The 20,175-nt window shown below is 38.3% G+C and overlaps 1 protein-coding gene across 4 annotated transcripts in view; it reads left to right on the forward strand.

Moving 5' to 3' along the window:
- Positions 1-20,175, forward strand: part of LOC127445460 (protein FAM193A-like) — a 47,810-nt gene that overhangs the window by 15,448 nt on the left and 12,187 nt on the right. For all 4 annotated transcript variants that reach the window (XM_051705550.1, XM_051705551.1, XM_051705552.1 and 1 more), the window contains 2 exons: positions 1,047-1,165; positions 1,713-1,955. In XM_051705550.1, coding sequence (XP_051561510.1) covers positions 1,047-1,165; positions 1,713-1,955 — 362 coding nt within the window. The remainder of the gene's footprint in view (positions 1-1,046; positions 1,166-1,712; positions 1,956-20,175) is intronic.

The following is a 20,175-nucleotide window of genomic DNA, read 5'->3' on the forward strand; positions in this document are numbered from 1 at the left end:
CAGCACATTGCGATCTTTGCTTAGCCATTGAAGCTTTTGTCCAAGTCCAGTGCAAATGAATGAGAAATAAGTGAGTAAAATGGCACAATATTTAAACGTTTTGAATCACAATACACTAGATATAAAGGATAAAATGAAACGTTACTAGTGCTGTACGTCCCAAGATACCTGCATTAAAAAATAGGAATAAACTCCAGACACATTCGACTCGCGTTGTATTCAGAAGCGATCACCTCTGGAAACATGAAGGCGTGAAATGTCTTGAACACAAACGCAAATTCGCCATTGTTCCTCCTCCTTCGAAATGTAAATTCAAGCCAGCAGGCCCGTAACCAAGGTAGCTTGTGGTAGGGAACAGGGTTTTGGGAGGGAAACAGACGAAAATACACCTCTTTATCAATGCATAAGCTGCTTTGACGGCAAGTTTGTGCACATGACTCTTGAATGTTAAAACTGACTAAAAACTGGCTTAACTGCAGCGCGGCCCTGAATATGTCATCAAAGAGGAGTCAGGAAGAGAAAGTTATGACATTTTTATTAAAGACTACAAGGTCAAATTATTTGTATTTTGTTATAAAATAGCAAAAATGCATATGCAATTGTTCACAATAAAGACCAGTAATATGCATTATTAATGTTTTTTTTTGTTTGTTTTTTTTGTTTGTTTTTTTATTACATGCTGACTTTAAGCTTTTTCATTATTCCTTACTGTTTTAATAACTTCTTTCTGGCTCACAATCATGATGGATAATGATCACAAAAACTGATAAAACACAGCACTGAAAGTTTCCTCAAGTGTATGACACATGTGAAATGTGCTGATATTCCTTCCATGCATTTCCTGTGATATCACTAAAACACCTGCTTTTTGTTAAAAAAGTCAGAGCCATGGTCAAATGGTTTGCATAAATGCTCTGATTCACAGAAATAAAGTGCTTATGTGGGTGATGCAAGTTTGACATTTCATTTTTTGAGTTTGTAAATGTATTTATTCAAAGGGATTTGATAGTAAAAATTATAAATATTGGTAAATACTGTGATTGCAGTTCTTACCGAACAGTAAGAAGTCTCATGGTGGTGACCGTAAGTTCACAGACACAGTGAAACAGATGCTGTCCTCCAGACTGAGCATCCCAGACTGTCCCAACTGCAACTATCGACGAAGGTACTTTTTCATTTTTCTGCAGATCGTCCTTGAAAGGTGTCAGTTTTGAAAAGCCTACACCCTGTACTGTTGTTGTACATGGTCAGTCAAAAGTTTAGACACACTTGATTGAATGTGTCTCATGATCATTTTTTTTAGGGGAAAAAAAATAATTGTGCCAATGATGTATACCTTAAGCATTTTAATAATAATAATAATAAAAAGAAATAGATGAGTTGAAAAGAAACCAACAAGTGTCCCGCATACATGAAAACTTGTTTAGTACTGTTAAGAAAAGTACTGAGTGTGCAGAGCTGTAATCTAGCCAAAGGATGGCTACTTTAAAGAAGCTAAAGTAGAAGTTAGCTTTGATTTGATTAAGATGTTTTGGTCTCTCCGTAATCCCCATACTTCCAGTGAGTTATTTCACAGTTTTGATGACTTTATTAAAATGTAAAATGAGGAGAAAAGTCATACTAAAGAAAGAGTTGGTATGTCCAAACTTTTGACTGGTACTGTTTATTATTAGCATGTGTAGTCCTAATTGAGATAAATGTGTTTCCTTCAGATGCACCTGTGATGACTGCAGCCTGTCTCACATCCTCACCTGTGGCATCATGGATGCCCCTATGGCAGAGGACCTGCATCTGAAGCTGCCCCTGCACGCAGAGCCTCCTCGGGACTACCTGTCAGAGGTGCACCCCCCTAGCATGTCATCGGGCAGCTCAGGTTCAGGCTCTGCCCCAGGCTCCCCCATCACCATACAGCAGCACCCGCGCCTCATCCTGCCACCGGATGGCACCACCACATTGTGAGTTAACACATCTGCTTTCTCCCTGGTATGAAAGTTATCAGATTACCCATACACTTAAAAGGCCATGTTCAGGTTCTAGCCAGATTTTGAGTTGTATGTGCATTGTTTGAAATGCACAAAGGCTTCCAAGTGGTTATTTTCACATTTAGTGTTTTGGCATGAAGAAACACAACACGTGGAGGAGGACCATGCCATTTACTTTAGATTGTGGTTTCATGACATGTTGAAACCAAAAATTAAAGCAACATTGACTTTTTAAGGCATAAATATTCTTACAAACAGAGTGGCATTTCTGTGCCACAAATACAGTCAGGATCACTGGAGTCACAGCATCAGTTTAGAAAACGAATTTATATGAAATACAACTAGAATAACTCCCTGGTTTGTATTATTTAAATCTTTGGTTTATGTATCTAAATGTCACTTTATCTTTGAACAAAAAAACTGTCCACTTATTTCACATACACATCCTGTGTACAGTAATACTACACTATGTACCACACAGTTTTCTACAACCATTCCACATACTAGCTGATCTTCAAGTCGTCTCGTCATTTTTATTTGTATAGCGCTTTTCACAACACACATTGTTTCAAAGCAGTTTTACAGAAAATCATGCTTTAACAGAAAATGAAGCTGTAATATCTATAAAGTCTTAGAGTCATCATTGTGTGTTTTTATAAAAATATGAGTGTAAATTGTGTCTAAAAATAAATAATTAAATAAGGAAATAATAATTGTATTTAGAACCCCTGTGAGCAAGCTGAAGGCGACTGTGGCAAGGAACACAAAACTCCATAAGATGTAGGTTAATGGACAAAATAACCTTGTGAGAAACCAGGCTCACTGTGGGGACCAGTTCCCCTGTGGCTAAACATCATGAATATAATGCAATTATTAGTTGTTTATGTGTAGTGCAAGTCATGGTTTAAAATGAGCAAACTATGTAAGTGTTAAGGGCCAACATTTAAACAACAAGATTTTGTACAAACAGTAAGATTAATAACTAATGTCTTTGAGGTCCATCCTGGATTAACTGCAGTAGTTCATGTAGATGCATTGTCCTTTGTTAGTTGACTGATGTAGGCTTTTGTTGGCAATTAATTGATTGTCTATGTATTCCATTTTAAGATCATTATACCAAGGTGATGCAGGCAGAGATCAGTGAGGTGCATCACAGTTCAACTGGCAGGTCATTTTGGTGAGGTTCATCCTAAATCCAAGGTTCAGGCGGTGGCACATGCAGTATCCCATGTCTTACGGTTGGAGTTGGCATCAGATCATCCTCCGAAGTCTATCGCCGTAGACTGTAGTGTATCTGGTAGGCACATGCTGCAGTTAGTCATCATCACTCAGCAACATGTAGCAATTGGAGTCGGACACCAAGCAGGAAAGGAGCTGGATCTGGCAGGCTCTGTAAACCTCATAATATGAATCCCGAGGTTGAGACAGGGAAACAAATTTAATAGTGTAGTATTATTAGCGTAGATGCCATTCGATTTATTGCAGAGTTATAACATATGAGAAGTGTTTCCGGTTCCGGCAGCCCTAATGCTGCATAACTATGAGTTTATGGATAAGTTAGGTGTATGCCTGGCTGAATAGATGAGTCTTTAGTCTAGATTTAAACTGAGAGAGTGTGTCTGAGTCCCGAACAGTGTTAAGGAGACTATTCCATAGTTTAGGAGCCAAATAGGAAAATTATCTACCTCCTTTTGTGGATTTTGATATCCTAGGTATGATTACCAGGCCAGAATTTTGCGATCGTAATGAACGTGAGAGAATATAGCATAATAGAAGGTCACTTAAGTACTGTGCAGCTAGACCATTCAAAGCTTTGTATGTAGATAACAATTTTTTTTTATTAATATGAAATTTAACAGGTAGCGAATGTAGCGAAGATAAAATGGGGCCGATGTGATCATATTTCTTGGTTCTAGTCAGCACTCTAGCTTCTGCATTTTGAACCAATTGAAGTTTATTTATTGAACTTGCAGGACATCCTCCCAGTAATGCAATATAATAATCTAGTCTTAAGGTTATGAATGCATGAATTAGTTTATCGGCTTCAGCAACAGAGAGCATGTGTTGTAACAGGAATATTTCTGAGGCAGAAGAATGCTGTTCTACAAACATTGGAAATTAGATTTTCAAAGGACAGATTGGTATCAAATATAACATCTACAGTGCATCCGGAAAGTATTCACAGCGCTTCACTTTTTCCACATTTTGTTATGTTACAGCCTTATTCCAGAATGGAATAAATTCATTATTTTCCTCAAAATTCTACAAACAATACCCCATAATGACAACGTGAAAGAAGTTTGTTTGAAATCTTTGCAAATTTATTAAAAATAAAAAACGAAAAAAATCACATGTACATAAGTATTCACAGCATTTGCCATGACACTCAAAATTGAGCTCAGTTGAATCCTGTTTCCACTGATCATCCTTGAGATGTTTCTACAACTTGATTGGAGTCCACCTGTGGTAAATTCAGTTGATTAGACACGATTTGGAAAGGCACACACCTGTCTATATAAGGTCCCACAGTTAACAGTGCATTTCAGAGCACAAACCAAGCCATGAAGACCAAGAAATTGTCTGTAGACCTCCGAGACAGGATTGTATCGAGGCACAGATCTAGCGAAGGGTACAGAAAAATTTTTGCAGCATTGAAGGTCCCAATGAGCGCAGTAGCCTCCATCATCTGTAAATGGAAGAAGTTTGGAACCACCAGGACTCTTCCTAGAGCTGACCGCCTGGCCAAACTGAGCGATTGGGGGAGAAGGGCCTTAGTCAGGGAGGTGACCAAGAACCCGATGGTCACTCTGACAGAGCTCTAGCATTTCTCTGTGGAGAGAGGAGAACCTTCCAGAAGAAGAACCATCTCTGCAGCACTCCACCAATCAGGCCTGTATGGTAGAGTGGCCAGACGGTAGCCACTCCTCAGTAAAAGGCACATGACAGCCCGCCTCGAGTTTGCAAAAAGGCACCTGAAGGACTCTCAGACCATGAGAAACAAAGATTGAACTCTTTGGCCTGAATGGCAAGCGTCATGTCTGGAGGAAACCAGGCACCGCTCATCAGCTGGCCAATACCATCCCTACAGTGAAGCATGGTGGTGGCAGCATCATGCTGTGGGGATGTTTTTCAGCGGCAGGAAATGGGAGACTAGTCAGGATCGAGGGAAAGATGAATGCAGCAATGTACAGAGACATCCTTGATGAAAACCTGCTCCAGAGCGCTCTGGACCTCAGACTGGGGTGAAGGTTCATCTTCCAACAGGACAACGACCCTAAGCACACAGCCAAAATAACAAAGGTGTGGCTACGGGACAACTCTGTCAATGGCCTTGAGTGGCCCAGCCAGAGCCCAGACTTGAGCCCGATTGAACATCTCTGGAGAGATCTGAAAATGGCTGTACACCGACGCTCTCCATCCAACCTGATGGAGCTTGAGAGGTCCTGCAAAGAAGAATAGGAGAAACTGCCCAAAAATAGGTGTGCCAAGCTTGTAGCATCATACTCAAAAAGACTTGAGGCTGTAATTGGTGCCAAAGGTGCTTCAACAAAGTATTGAGCAAAGGCTGTGAATACTTCTGTACATGTGATTTTTTTTTTTTTTTTTTTTTTTTTTTTTTTTAATAAATTTGCAAAGATTTCAAACAAACCTCTTTCACGTTGTCATTATGGGGTATTGTTTGTAGAATTTTGAGGAAAATAATGAATTTAATCCATTTTGGAATAAGGCTATAACATAAAAAATTGTGGAAAAAATGAAGCGCTGTGAATACTTTCCGGATGCACTGTACATTCTTTGCTGTAGAAGACGACGTTACAGTACATCCATCAAGAGTCAAATTATATTTTGTCGGCTAATTTTTAGAGATTTTTGGTCCAATAATTAGTACTTTTGTTTTGTCGGAATTGAGTAGGAGGAAATTTCTAGCCATCCAATCTTTGATTTCATTGATACACTCTGCTAATTTGGAGAATTGTGAAATTTTCTCGGGTTTCGAAGAAATATAAATTTGGGTATCGTCTGCATAACAGTGAAAACTTATTCCATGATTTCTGATAATGTCTCCTAGGGGAAGCATTTGTAAGGAGAAAACCAGAGGCCCTAAAACCGATCCTTGTGATACTCCATACGTAACTTAAGTTCTGTATATCTGACAATTCCTCATTTACACAGACAAAGTGGTAGCGGTCTGATAAATAGGACCTAAACCAAGCTAATGCCTGTCCATAAATGCCAACATAATTCTCAAGCCTGTCCAAGAGAATGTCGTGATATTTGGTGTCGAAGGCCGCACTAAGATCTAAAAGCATTAGAAGAGAAATTAAGCCGTGATCAGATGAGAAGAGCAAGCCATTTGTAATTCTGATACAGTTGAAGTCAGAAGTTTACATACACATAGGTTGAAGTGCAATTATGACAGGCCACAAGCAGTAAGGGTGGGCAGACATGTCTCACCCCCCCTCACCCTCAGCACTGGAGCCCCCCAGGGTTGTATTCTAAGCCCCCTACTGTACTCATTGTACACTTATGTCTCTTTGGCCACTTCCAACTCCACCACCATTGTCAAGTTTGCTGATGACACTGTTGTGGTGGGCCTGATCTCTGATAACGACGAGAGGGCCTGTCTGCAGGAGATCAAAGGCCTGGAGGACTGGTGCCACAAGAACAACCTCCTTTTGAATGTCAGCAAGACAAAGGAGCTGATAGTGGACTTCAGCACAAAGCAGGCGAGGAACTACCACCCCATTATGATCAACGGGCCACAGTGGAGAGAGTGGACAGTTTCCGTTATCTTGGCATACACATCTCACATGATCTGTCATGGACCTGCCACATTAACACCATGGTGAAGAAGGCCTGTCAGCGTATTTACCACCTCAGGCGCTTAAAGGATTTTAAACTGCCCTCTATGGTGCTAAAAACTTTTACACCTGCACCATTGAGAGCATCCTGACATGAAACATCACAGCCTGGTTTGGAAATTGCACAAAACAAGATAGACTGGCTCTACAAAGAGTGGTGTGATCAGCTGAGCGCATCACCCACATCAAACTCCCTGATTTGCACTCCATCTACAACAAACGATGCTGGACCAAAGCCAGGAAGATCATGAAAGACCTCAGCCATCCTAATAATAGACTCTCCTCTTTGTTGCGGTCAGGGAAATGCTTACGCTCCCTGATGGCCAAAACAGAGAGAATGAGAAGGAGCTTCTTTCCCCAGGCCATCCGTGTCCTGAACCCAAGGACAACACCAGGACTAGGTTCACTATTCAACACCACACACTTGAAGCAATATGCACTCTACATTATCATATTATTATATATCATTATTATACATCTACAACATCACCTCTATAACATTAGCCTGTTGCAGGTCAACATTACTGCACAATTGCACTTTACCTTGCACATGTACATATTGCCAGTCAACTGTTGCTGCTACCACCTCTACATCTGTCATTATGCACTATTTATATGCATACTTTGTACATACAGTATATTTCTTCTTTCTCCTATTTTATTGTGTATTTTATTGTGTTTTTAATTTTGTTTGTTTTTTTACTTCTATTTCTACTCCTTATCTATCAATCTATCTATCTATATATATACATAATATATAATTTTAGCGTAAACTGTAGGGAGAAAAGTCGTACCAAGAATTTCACTACATCTCGTACTGTGTATGGTTATGTATGTGACTAATAAAACTTGAAACTTGAAAGAAATTCCAGAAATGTTGAGGAAAAAGGTGATTGAAATACATCAGTCTGGGAAGGGTTACAAAGCTTTTTCAAAGGCTCTGGGACTCCAAAGAACCACAGTGGGAGCCATTATCTCCAAATGGAGGAAACTTGGCACAATAGTGAACCTTCCCAGAAGTGGCCAACCTTCCAAAATTCCTCCAAGAGCACAGCGCCAACTCATCCAGGAAGTCACAAAAAGCCAAGGACAATATCCAAGTAGGGATGCCACGATTATACGATTTCACTATTAAAATGAAAAATGTCACTGTTAATTTACCGCAAGAATTTAGAATCCACAGTTAAAACCGTGAAATGCTTTATTTATATGTGAATAAATAATATACATAATGTATAAATAAATTATATAAAAGAGTTATTCATAAGATTTTGTAAGCCTAAATGTGAAAACTCTTGTGTCTGTGTGGGTACTGGTGCTGTTGCTATGGTTACAGATGGTTGCCGCGTGGTGCTTAGCCAGGTGCCATGGACTGAACATGAACTTTCAATTCATGTGACACTGGGGCTTAAACACACAAACTACAAAATATAATTTAATCTACCAGACTCCTATCCATCAAAAACGCAACATAAATTGGCTGTTGGGGAGCATTTAAATGACTGACTGAATACGACAGATGTAAATTATGCAGACAGAAGTCATAGAAAGAAACGCATCTTACAAATGGGACAGGGTGTTCCACTAGTCATCCAACAACAAACTAGTAAGTTTAATATTTTTAGCTTTGGTGATTTCAAAGTGATGAATTAAAAGATGCTACTTTTTGTAATATTTAAGCTTGTTGACCGCACGCGATCCATTGTGTGTAGCTGCTATCAGCGGGTGAACTTTGAAAAGTTGCGTCTTTTCGTCCTCATTATTTAAAGAATTGCTTCTGTACATATTCATCGCATTCAACAATAAATGTACATTTTAGTCATTATCGGACTTTAAATTGCCTGCTGTGAGTAATGTTCCCATTAATATGCATAGTCCATAGCTTTATTTGTAAGGTGTTGTGGACTGTAATTTTATAGAGTCTGTTGCCGATTCTTTATGTTGGGAAGTCTGACAGACAACTGATTGCTTTAATAAACTGTTGCAGAAGAAAAAAACTGTTGGATGCCTTGAACTAGGCTACATGTTGCACACCCACAATAACTGGGCATTAACACACTTTTGAAGCACTCCGGTTACATTGAAGCACATCACTGAGCTCGGGATGCTCATAAGCAGTGTCGTGCCCTAGATTGGAGCGTCTCTTATTATATACCTCCTGTTTATTTTTTTGTGTATTTATACGTTTTCTTATTGTAGGGCTGTCCTTAGCATCCACAAATCCCCCAGAAATATGTCCACAAAGACATTCAGTTGTTATATGTTATGCATTTTTTGCATCAGTGCTAGTTGTATAATAACAAATGGCAAATAATCGTAAAACCGGTTAACTGTCAAAAACTCACACCACGGCATCCCTATATCCAAGGAACTGCAGGCCTCTCTAGCATCAATAAAGGTCATTGTTCATGACTCCACTTTCAGAAAGACACTGGCCAAAAATGCCATCCATGAAAGAGTGGCGAGGCGAAAACCACTGCTAACCCAGAAGAACATTTATGCTCGTCTGAATTTTGCCAAAACACACCTTTATGATCCTCAAACCTTTTGGTCGAAAGTGGAACTGTTTGGAAAACGGGTCCCGTTAAATCTGGTGTAAATCAAACTCAGAATTCCACTAAAAGACCTTCATACCTAGAGTAAAGCATGGTGGTTGTAGTGTAATGGTGTGGGGATGTTTTACTGCTTCACGGCCAGGGCGAATTGCAATAATTGAGGGAAACATGAATTCTGCTCTCTACCAGAAAATCCTAAAGGAGAACATCCGGTCATCAGTCGGTGAGTTGAAGCTCAAGCGCAACTGGATTATGCAGCAAGACAATGATCCAAAGCATAGAAGTCCACCTCTGAATGGCTCAAAAGAAACAAAATTAAAGTTTTGGAGTGGCCTACTCAAAGTCCTTTCTCACTGACCTCCACTAGTGTTCGGATGAACCCGATTGAGATGCTGTGGCAGGACATTAAACGGGCAGTTCATGCTCAAACCTTCCAATGTGGCTGAACTAAAGCAGTTCAGCAAAGAAGAGTGGGCTAAAATTCCACCACAGCTTTGTCAAATACTGATCACCAGTTATCGGAAGTGTTTGGTTGCAGTTGTTGCTGCTGCTAAAGGTGGCACAGCCAGCTTTTAAGTTTAAGGTGGCAATTTGTTTTTCACGTGGGTGATATAGGTGTCGGATACATTTTTTACTTCAATAAAAATTATATATTTGAAAACTGTATTTTGTGTTTACTCAGGTTGCCTTTGTTTTATGTTATATCTCATTTGAAGATCTAAAACTATTTAGAATGTAAAATACACAAAAATAGAACAAATCTGGAAGGGGGCAACAGCACTGTGCATGTTGCTTTTGATGTTTCAGTGAGTTTTGTTAGCTCTTCATGATCTGTGACAGCGAAGGATTGAAGTTGCTCATGGGGAGAAACTGTTTTTTGAGGTGCTGTGGCAGACGATTGCATAATTCCAATTTTATTTCTGATGTTTTAAATTTTATCAGTAAAGAAATTCATGAAGTAATTACTATTATGCTGCGATGGGATATCTGGTTCAGTCGACGCTTTATTCCTAACCAGTTTAGCCACAGAACTGAATAAACACCTAGGATTGTTGTGGTTATTTTCTATGAGCTTGCTAAAATATGCTGACCTGGTAGCTTTAAGTGCCTGTCTGTAGCTAGAGACACTATCCTTCCATGCATTTTGAAATGCCTCTAATTTTGTACTCTTCCACTTCTGCTCCATTTTACGAGCTGTTCTCTTAAGAGCATGAGTGTGACAATTGTACCATGGTGTGGGGCTTTTCTCTTTCAAGAGTGCTATTTATATTTTCTGTGACTACATCAAGTTTGTCTGAACTTTTTGACGTACTTAGTTTTTCGGACAAATCTGGAAGATTATTAGTGAAGCTATCTTTAGTGGTCGAAAGAATAGTTCTACCTGAACAATAACGTGGTGTAGATTGAGTGACATTAGCTAATCGCAGCATACAAGAGACAAGGTAATGATCTGAGATGTCATTGCTCTGTGGCCGAATTTCTATGTTATCAGCATCAACTCCATATGACAGAATTAAATGTAGCATATGATTATGGCGATGAGTTGGTCCTGTTACATTTTGTGTAATCCCAACAGAGTTGAGTATCAATAAATGCTAATCGCAGTGTGTCATTTTCTTTATGTATGGGAATGTTAAAGTCACCAACATTAAAGCTCTAGCCACAGTAACTATTAGATCTGATAGAAAATCTTCAAATTCACAAACGAAATCAGAATACGACCCGGGTTATCTATATATTGTAGCAAGGTCAAAAGACGACAGAATTTTTTTTTTGATATATATCTGACGATGTCACAAAGCATTATTAGTTCAAAATACTTAAACCTGTATCATGTCCTCTGAGTAACACCGAAAACTTCACTATAAATTGTAGCAACACCTCCTCCTCAACCCTTCAGGCGAGGCTCATGTTTATAACAATAACTTGGGGGAGTAGACTCATTTAAACTAATACAATCATCCGGTTTACGGCAGGTTTCAGTCAAACAGAGCATATCCAAACTGTGATCTGTTATAATTTAATTTACAACTAGTACTTTGGTTGAAAGAGATCTAATGTTTAGTAGCCCTACCATGATATTTCTCTTTAATCTTTTTTGTTATTTTCAATTTTGACCTCAATCAGAATAATGATTTAGTGAGGGTTTTGTGTTTGGTAGTTTGAGGAAAAAACAACCCTCCGTTTGGCACCCCATATAATTAAATCATTACTAAATCTGTACCATTCATTTCTGCTGCATTTCTGCTGATATGTGCCGCAAAAATGAATGTTTGTGCTGGTTCGGTGTTTGAGATATTAGACCAAAAAAATTTTGGCTGTGTGATGTCACTTTCCACCGCAAGTGGTCCAAATCGCTCCAAACCGGTGCCGTTCGTTTGTGCTCGATTTGTGCCGTTAAAAGAAACACTATCTATTTCCCTGAATTCCTTAGAAATACGAATTTGGATTCGGTAGCGGTGACGTCACTCTCCACCCCATGTCATCCAAATCGCTCCGAACCGGTGTAGTTTGTTTGTGCTCGATTTGTGGCAGTTTGTGCCGTTAAAAGAACAAGCATAACATATTCCTTCCTATATATTTAATAAGATAGCTTTTGAGAGCTGTGAAATCGTGCAGGCTGAACCCCATGTCAATCACTCTCACCTGTCTCCATTGTTTGTGTTGTGTTTGGTATCGTTGAAGCATTAATTTTTGGGCAAAGATTTGATTTTTCACCCCATCAAACTCCAAATGCAAAAATGTTTTGCTGCAATTTATGATTTGTTTATAGGCGATATGTGACATTGCTGAACAAAGCTGTACATAATGTTATATAGGTTAATTATTCAGAATCTTTTTCGCAAATTAACAGCCACAGTATTCAGCTCTGAATTTGCTTTTATTCGTTTTAATTTTGCTAGAAGCTGGTGCGACTTACATTGACTGTGTCTGTGTAATTTCATGGTCTTATATGTTAGCTAATATTCAAAATATTTGTTTGAAATTTCAGTGCAATGTTTGAAAACATGTTAGGTGCCGCTCACATGCTGGAATGCGTTGTTGTTGCACTAAAATTACATGCAGCGCCACAAAAGAGCAAAACGGAGGTGTCTCGGCGCGAGACGTACGTTTAACAGTTTAGGTTCTTTTTAACTTGACATGGTGTCTAAAAACGTGAACAAGCCGTCAAAGACGTCCATCTAGCACACGTTTACATTGAAATCAATTATAAAACAGTGCAGATGGACACAACAAGGTGCTCAATGTGAATGGCCCCTCAGACTAGAGCTCTTTAGAAAAGTTTGATCACACTTGCCTATTCTTTATTGTTACTGCACATTTTAGAATTTAGAGTATAAAGTCATCAAAACTAAGTAACACAAAAGTATGGAAATTATGCAGTGACCAAAACAAATTAAATCAGAAACTTCTTATATTTGAACTTCAGTGTAGCCTTTTGTCTATTCCATCTCTGCACACTCATTTCACATTCATTTTATCAATCAACTTCAAGTGCATCCTGGGATGCTTTTTAAACAGTATTGAACGATTTCATATGCTGGACACTTGTTGGCTACTTTTTTATTTTATTTTATTTTTTTTATTTTTTATTTTTATATACTATTAAATAAATATATAAAAGGTTTGTATAGACATCTATAATTAGGCACAATTTTTTTTTTTTTGAGTACAGAACTAATCCCAAACATTTGACCATAAGCCTTTATATCAAAAGGTTTTAAGATTATGAGAAACAAACTTTGTCAGTGCCCTGTGGACTGGTAGTAAAGGCTATATTTATTTTATATTTATGTGTTCTTTATATTAATTTTATTGACTAACTTTTACTGTTTTTATTTGATTTGTATTGTATCTTGCTATGTTTTGCTATTGCTGTAGATAAATCTAGGATAACTGAGTTTTGAGTTAAGCTGAAAGTAACCATTTAAAATTATTTTAATATTATTTAAGTACAATTTAGAAACAATTAGGTAAAATTAGCTTCAGAAAAGTTGACTTTAGCTGAAAGGTGAGTAGTTTGCATCCGTGGTTTAAATAGACCAAATCTGATATTTCCTGACAGAGAAAGAGAGATGTGCTTCAGTTTGATGGGGTGAAAAATTAAATATTTGACCAAAAATGAATGCTTTAACGATACCAAACACGGCACAAACCAGAAGTGAGCACAAACGAGACAGGTGGGAGTGATTGACATGGGGTTTAGCCTGTGTGATTTCATGGCTCCCAAAGGCTATCTTGTTAAAATACAAATAAAGGAATATGTTATGGCACAAATCGAGCACAAACGAACTACATTGGTTCGAAGCAATTTGGAGTGATGTCACTTCTCCTGAAAAGTTTCATGCTATATCTAAGGAAGATAAATAGTTACAGTGTTTCTTTTAATGGCACAAACCATGCACAAATCAACGAAACCGGTTTGGAGCGATTTGGACTTCATGGGGTGGAGAGTGACGTCGCTGCTCCCGAATACAAGCTGCTATTTCTAAGGAAGGGAAATAGATAAAAGATTAATTTTAACGGCACAAATCAGCACAAACGAATGACACCGGTTCGGAGTGTTTTAGACTTATGGAGTGGAGAGTGACATCTGCTCTCGAAAAGTTTCATGCTATATCAAAGGAAGACAAATAGTTACAGTGTTTCTTTTAACAGCACCGGTTTGGAGCGATTTGGACCACATTGAGTGGAAAGTGACATCACGCAGCCAAAACAATCATGTCTAATATCTCAATCACCGATCCAGCACAAACGTTCATTTTTGGGGCACAAATTAGCACAAACGCAACACAAACAAATGGTGTAGATTTGGTAATGATTTAAGTATATAGGGTGCTGACTTCATGGAGGTACAGAGACAGTCTCTATGTGATATCTAGGTGATACAGTCTCTATGTGTTGTAGCTTATGGGACCTGTGTGACGTCTAATGGGAGCTTGCAGACGGATGGTTAAGCCGTTCTGTCTGCTTCCTGACCTGGGTCCCAATTAGTAAAATACTGTCACTTTTAAGACTGAGCCATATTGCTAGAGAGGAGAGTGACACCTTACCTGGAGGGATGGAGGATGTCTCTCTTTAGTAGGTCAGGTCTACTCAAAAAAAAAAAAAAAAAAAAAAAACTCTTCCAATTGTCTATAAATCCTATGCTATTCTCCGGACACAACTCAGACATCCAGCCATTCAGTGACACTAATCTACTATAAACCTCGTCACCACGATGAGCAAGGAGAGTCCCAGAGCCTATTACAGCGTCTGACATTGTTAACACACCTCTTTAAAATGATCTCTAGTGATTTCCGACTGGCGAGGCCAGACATAATTTGTGCCGACATGAATAACAATCTTAGAGAATCTACGTTTAGCATTAGCCAGCACTTGTACATTTTATCTGATGTCAGATGCTGGAGCCCTGGAAATGCAATTGACAATGGTGGCTGGAGTCTCTTATTTCCATGTTCCTTACAATAGAGTCATCTATAACCAGGTCTCTTTCAATATGATTCTCAGTGGGTGCATCACTGAGTGGGGAAAATCGACTGGAAATCCTAACAGGAATGGGAGAGTAGTGTCGCTTCGCTGAGCGAGTGTGCTGCCGAGAAGTCACCCAATTGCCCTGCTGCGGGGCTCTACAGCCGGAACCAAAGTGTGTGTGTTGCTCGGTGTACTACCCGCATCCGAAACAGTATCTACCGGCTTCTCATTCTCACTGACCTCCACTAGTGTTCGGATGCGTGTCTCTAACTCATTAAAGTTCTCCGTCAGCCTGGAAAACTCCTTACATTTATCACATGTAAATCCCTCACTGCTGACAGAAGAAGCTATAGCAAACGTGACATGCAGTGCAGGAAGCGATAACATAAGCAGATGCCATGACTTACTGCAATTGTTTGTTGTTGTTGTGGTGGTTCCTGATCAGCTGAGGTTTGAGACTGATGCAGTAATCTGTGTTGCACGGAAGAGAATACTAGGGCTGCCCCCAACCAAAGATTTTCCTTGTCGACCTTAATTTAAGCCATTAGTCGACTAGTTGCACGTTTATGATATTAATTTAATTACTTAAATATATATTTTTGGGGGGCATCAGAAAATGGTTTGAGTTCCAGGGCTGAAAAAGAATAAGTAACATTGCTAACACTATTCTTCATTACAGAGAAACACTAAATCATAATAATGAGCCTTTAAAATATAAATTTTACAAGTGCACACATGAAGTTGAACCACCACATCCTCACACGGTTCTACACCAGCACTGTAGAGAGCATCCTGACTGGCTGCATCACTGCCTGGTACGGCAATAGCACCGCCCACAACCACAGAGCCCGGCAAAGGGTGGTGCGAACTGCCAGACACATCATCGGAGGTGAGCTTCCCTCCCTCCAGGACATATGTACTAGGTGGTGTGTGAAAAAAAAGCTTGGAGGATCATCAGAGACTCCAGCCACCCAAGCCATGGGCTGCTCTCACTGCTACCGTCAGGCAGGCGGTATCGCAGCATCAGGACCTTCACCAGCCGACTCCATGACAGCTTCTTCCTCCAAGGAATCAGACTTCTGAACTCTTGATCTCTCATGATCCATATACATCAGCTCTGCACTTTATTAATCTTATTATCTCACACTGGACTGTCATAAATTATATTCTCTTAACAACACACTGGCAACTGACTATCAACCGACAACCTGAATGTCAATACAGTACAATACAACCTACTGTATATTTTATATATACTTTGTATACTATTTTTATTGAATGTGTATTCTATATTGTATGTGTATTCTATATTGTGTGTATTGTATACTGTACATTGTATATTATTATTGTGTTGTGTAATTATGTGTATATTAGATATGTAAATTGTGTTGTGCAAATCTGATGTTTATTGTAATTGGTATATGTCTCATCACTGTCATGACTGCTATGTTGCTCGGAACTGCACCCAAGACTTTCACCCACTGTTGCATTTGTGCATAAGGTTGTGTGACAATAAAGGTGATTTGATTAGATTTTTTTATTTGAAGTGAGCCTCAGCGACACCGGTAATGATTCTGAATGTGTTAATTTATAGAGAGAAATGCACATTAGGGTTGTGCCGACAGATGATGATCTTGGGGATCTACGATGGTCAGAGTGATCACCAATAACTGATGCCTTCGACGATGTCAAGACGATATTTGGTTCGTTTTCCCATGTATTAAATAATTATTATTATTATTATTATTAGGCTATTATTATTATTATCAAATTAATATTACAAATAATTTGCCTGTAGACACACAGACACGCGCTTGAAGAAACACTCTTTATTATATTATTAAGAACAGATGACAGAAAAGCCGTCTATGCGCATGTATGTTTGTATGGAGGCGTGCAGTCTCGTGGAACACGCGCATCTAAAAGGTTCTCACTCTTTCTTTGCTTCTGTCTTCTGAATGTTTGTTTTTTTGTTTTGTTTTGCAAGAACAGTATTGTTTATGAGGGCTGCAAATGACCTCAGACATCTCTGAGTTCATTCGCTTTATTTCCACAGAGCAGTTCATTGTGACCACAACTGCAGCCTGTAAAATAATACAAAATATATAAAATACAAAAATACGTTCACCACGAACCATGATTTATATTTCAGTGATTATTATCAAAATTATAATTATTATTTTTACATTTATAATTGTTTTTGTCTTCATTTGTGTAAGTAATTACTTACGCCTGCATGTTTAGACGGATACTTATATATATATATATTATTCTTTTATCACTTCATTATTTTATTTGCTTTTTCGTTTCATGTGGAGTGCAATTTGAATTTAGAAATGTATTTGATTTGTTTTTTAAATTAATAAAATTTTCAATGCAAAATCACTAAAGTAAGAATATTTACCAGTCCCTTAGCCCAGGGGTTGCCGATGTAATTGGAGAGTATATATATATATATATATATATATATATATATATATATATCGTGAAGGAGGGAACAAAACGAATTTATTCACACACATGATGTATTTTCCCAGATAACGAAATGCCCGTCTGGTAGAGAATGCACAGATGAAGTAGGACCTTTGCCAGAGAGATGTTACCCCTCACAACTGTTGTAAAGCCATCTTTCAAAAAAGTTGAACAACACACATTTTAATTGCACTTATTATTTTTTCCAGTTTCATTTGAATTTTTAGTTAAAATAAATAAAAAATAAAGTTCAAAGTTTGAAATCAAGGTGTCTTGCTTTATTGTATAGGCTAAACCCTAACCCTGCTTAATAAAAATTACCCCATAGTACCACCTAGCATCCAACCAGCGGTAATACCGGTGTTCGTCAGTTTCCTGTGGAGTTCTTTCGGTGACCAACCGACCAATCAAAACTTGGTCGACCAAGACTCTTCTCATCGACTAATGTTTGGTCGACTATCAGGGGGCAGCCCTAGAGAAAACAAATGCACACAGTCAAATCGTGATTTGCGGGAAAAAGAGAGAGAAAACGGATGCGTTCTGTAAAATACATGCAGTTGATCAAGTAAAAAAGCCGAAGTGTGTGGTAAAAAATGGCAAAATTTAAGTATTAAATGCTGAAAGTAATGGAATAAGCAATGCTAAGCAGGCTAGCAAGCTACAAACACAGACTCGAGCAGCATGCCGGCTGCAACCGGAACAGGAAGTTCATTATGATTCGTTCTCCGGACATGGAAAACCTGGAAATATTTTGGAACTTTAAAAGTGTAATTTTAAGTCCTGGAAAAGTATGGAAATTGATAATTTCAAAGCTCATTGAAAAATCATGGACATTTCTATAGGGAATGTAAATATTTCTAATTTTGCTCTTCTCTAAAAATATTTCTAGAAAGGGGCTATTCAGAGCACACTTGCTAAAAAAAAATCTAGATACAGTGTAACAAATAGAATAGAACGCAGGTGTCTCGAAACACATTTTTAGAAGTTGCTGTTCTTTTTAACCTGGTGTCTAAAAAACTTGGCACTCCTACATAACACACTGGAAAAAAACAGTAAGATGCGACGCAGTGCTCAAAGACTTCCATTATATACTTCCAGTATAGAAGAACAGTGCAGATTCCTCACAGCCTCTTTGTCATTCACATTAAAAATCAAAGATGGTACTACTGTGAATAAGGTCTATCGTACTATATTTGTGAGAAAATTGTTCTTTTGGGTCAATGATGTCAAAGCAGCTCAGAAATCAGTCTGAATGATTCATTAGCGAATTGGTCTGAATTAAAATGTGTTTTTAAAAACCTGTATCCTAATCACTAATGCCTTGAAAGGTCATGGAAAAGTCATGGAATTTAATTGGTAAAAAATGTCTTCGCATAAAAGAGTTTGTACAATACAGCATTTCATCCACTGCAGTAGATTGTGATAGAACATGAACATGGATGACAGTGCTTCTGAACAACCATCTGTATTGAGTGTTCTTGCAATTTGTGAACTAAAATGTAATTTGGTGCCTATATTTCAATTTACGAGCCAATGGGTCCTTAGATTATTTCAATTTTTTTGTCTGGTACCTGGATCCCTGACCTATCTCTCATTGTTACCCATCTCAACATTGTCTGAAACTATTGAGAAGTTCTCTATCAGTTTTTATTCTAAGAAGCAAAACCTTCCTGGACCTCGGCATTAGAATCACTTTTTTATTCCTAAACTTTATTTTAATCATGATTTTCAAAGTCCTGTTTGAATGATGATAGTATCTCTGTAAGCTTTATGACTTTCTTATATGACTATAATTTTTGACTAGGGCTGGGCGTTAGGATGCTGTAATCGGATATTGACGGATATTGATGATATCTGACAAATATCGGGAAACACACTGTATTATATTTTAAAGTACAGATGAAAGAAAAGCCATTGATGCGAGTCTCTAATGTGCTGTTTGTTCAGAGTCATGCAGCGGGAGCTTGTCTCATGGAACACTCACATGTAAAGAGTTCACACTCTTTCTTTTCCAGTTGTCTGAAAACTGTTTGCAAGAATAGTGTCGTAAATAAGTATGAGTATGTTGCAAATGACCAAATGATAAAAAAGTTTAGTTTGTTTTATTTCCACGGAGGTGTTCGCACTTAACATGCATTGTGAATGTAATTCTGCAAGTTCACTTAGCCTTTACATGTGTGATTAAATCATAAAATACAAAAAACATGTCCACTTTTAACCTAAAATTTATTTATATTTCAATTATTATTATTATTATCATCATTATCATATTTACATTTACAGTATAATTGTCTTTAGACCTTAATATGTAGCCTATTAGGGCCCTTTCATGCTAGCAATTTTGGTGTGCACCAGAGTTCAAATGACGTCAAGTTCAGTTAGTTTGGGTGGTGTGAACGCTGTTTTCTGATCTCGGGTGTGCACCCGCGAACCGCACCTGAGTCCAGTTGAAAAGGTGGTCTGGGGTATGGTTCATGTGAACACTGATGCGGTTCGCTGCTAATATGAATGCAATCGTACATATAATTTGCGTCTTTGCAGGCTCCCAATCACAATTATTATGATTTGTGTCCAAATAAAGCACCTTCAGAGAGCTGCTCCCATTCTTCATCTCTTGCAAATATCCGCGGGCACGCGGCAGACAAACGCTAATATTCTTTACACCATGGCAAATTCAATGCATCTGTGGCAGACAAACATAATTGTCGTTTTGTGCATGTAAAGTTTTGGTGGTATATCCAAAGAGATGAATACATTAATAACATAGCGAAGCTGATGAGTTCTTGAGTTGTTGCCTTGTTACAATTGTGAACAGTTGCCACTTTACTC

The sequence above is a fragment of the Myxocyprinus asiaticus genome, chromosome 8 (genome assembly GCF_019703515.2).
Source record: "Myxocyprinus asiaticus isolate MX2 ecotype Aquarium Trade chromosome 8, UBuf_Myxa_2, whole genome shotgun sequence".
Classification (NCBI taxonomy): Eukaryota; Metazoa; Chordata; class Actinopteri; order Cypriniformes; family Catostomidae; genus Myxocyprinus; species Myxocyprinus asiaticus.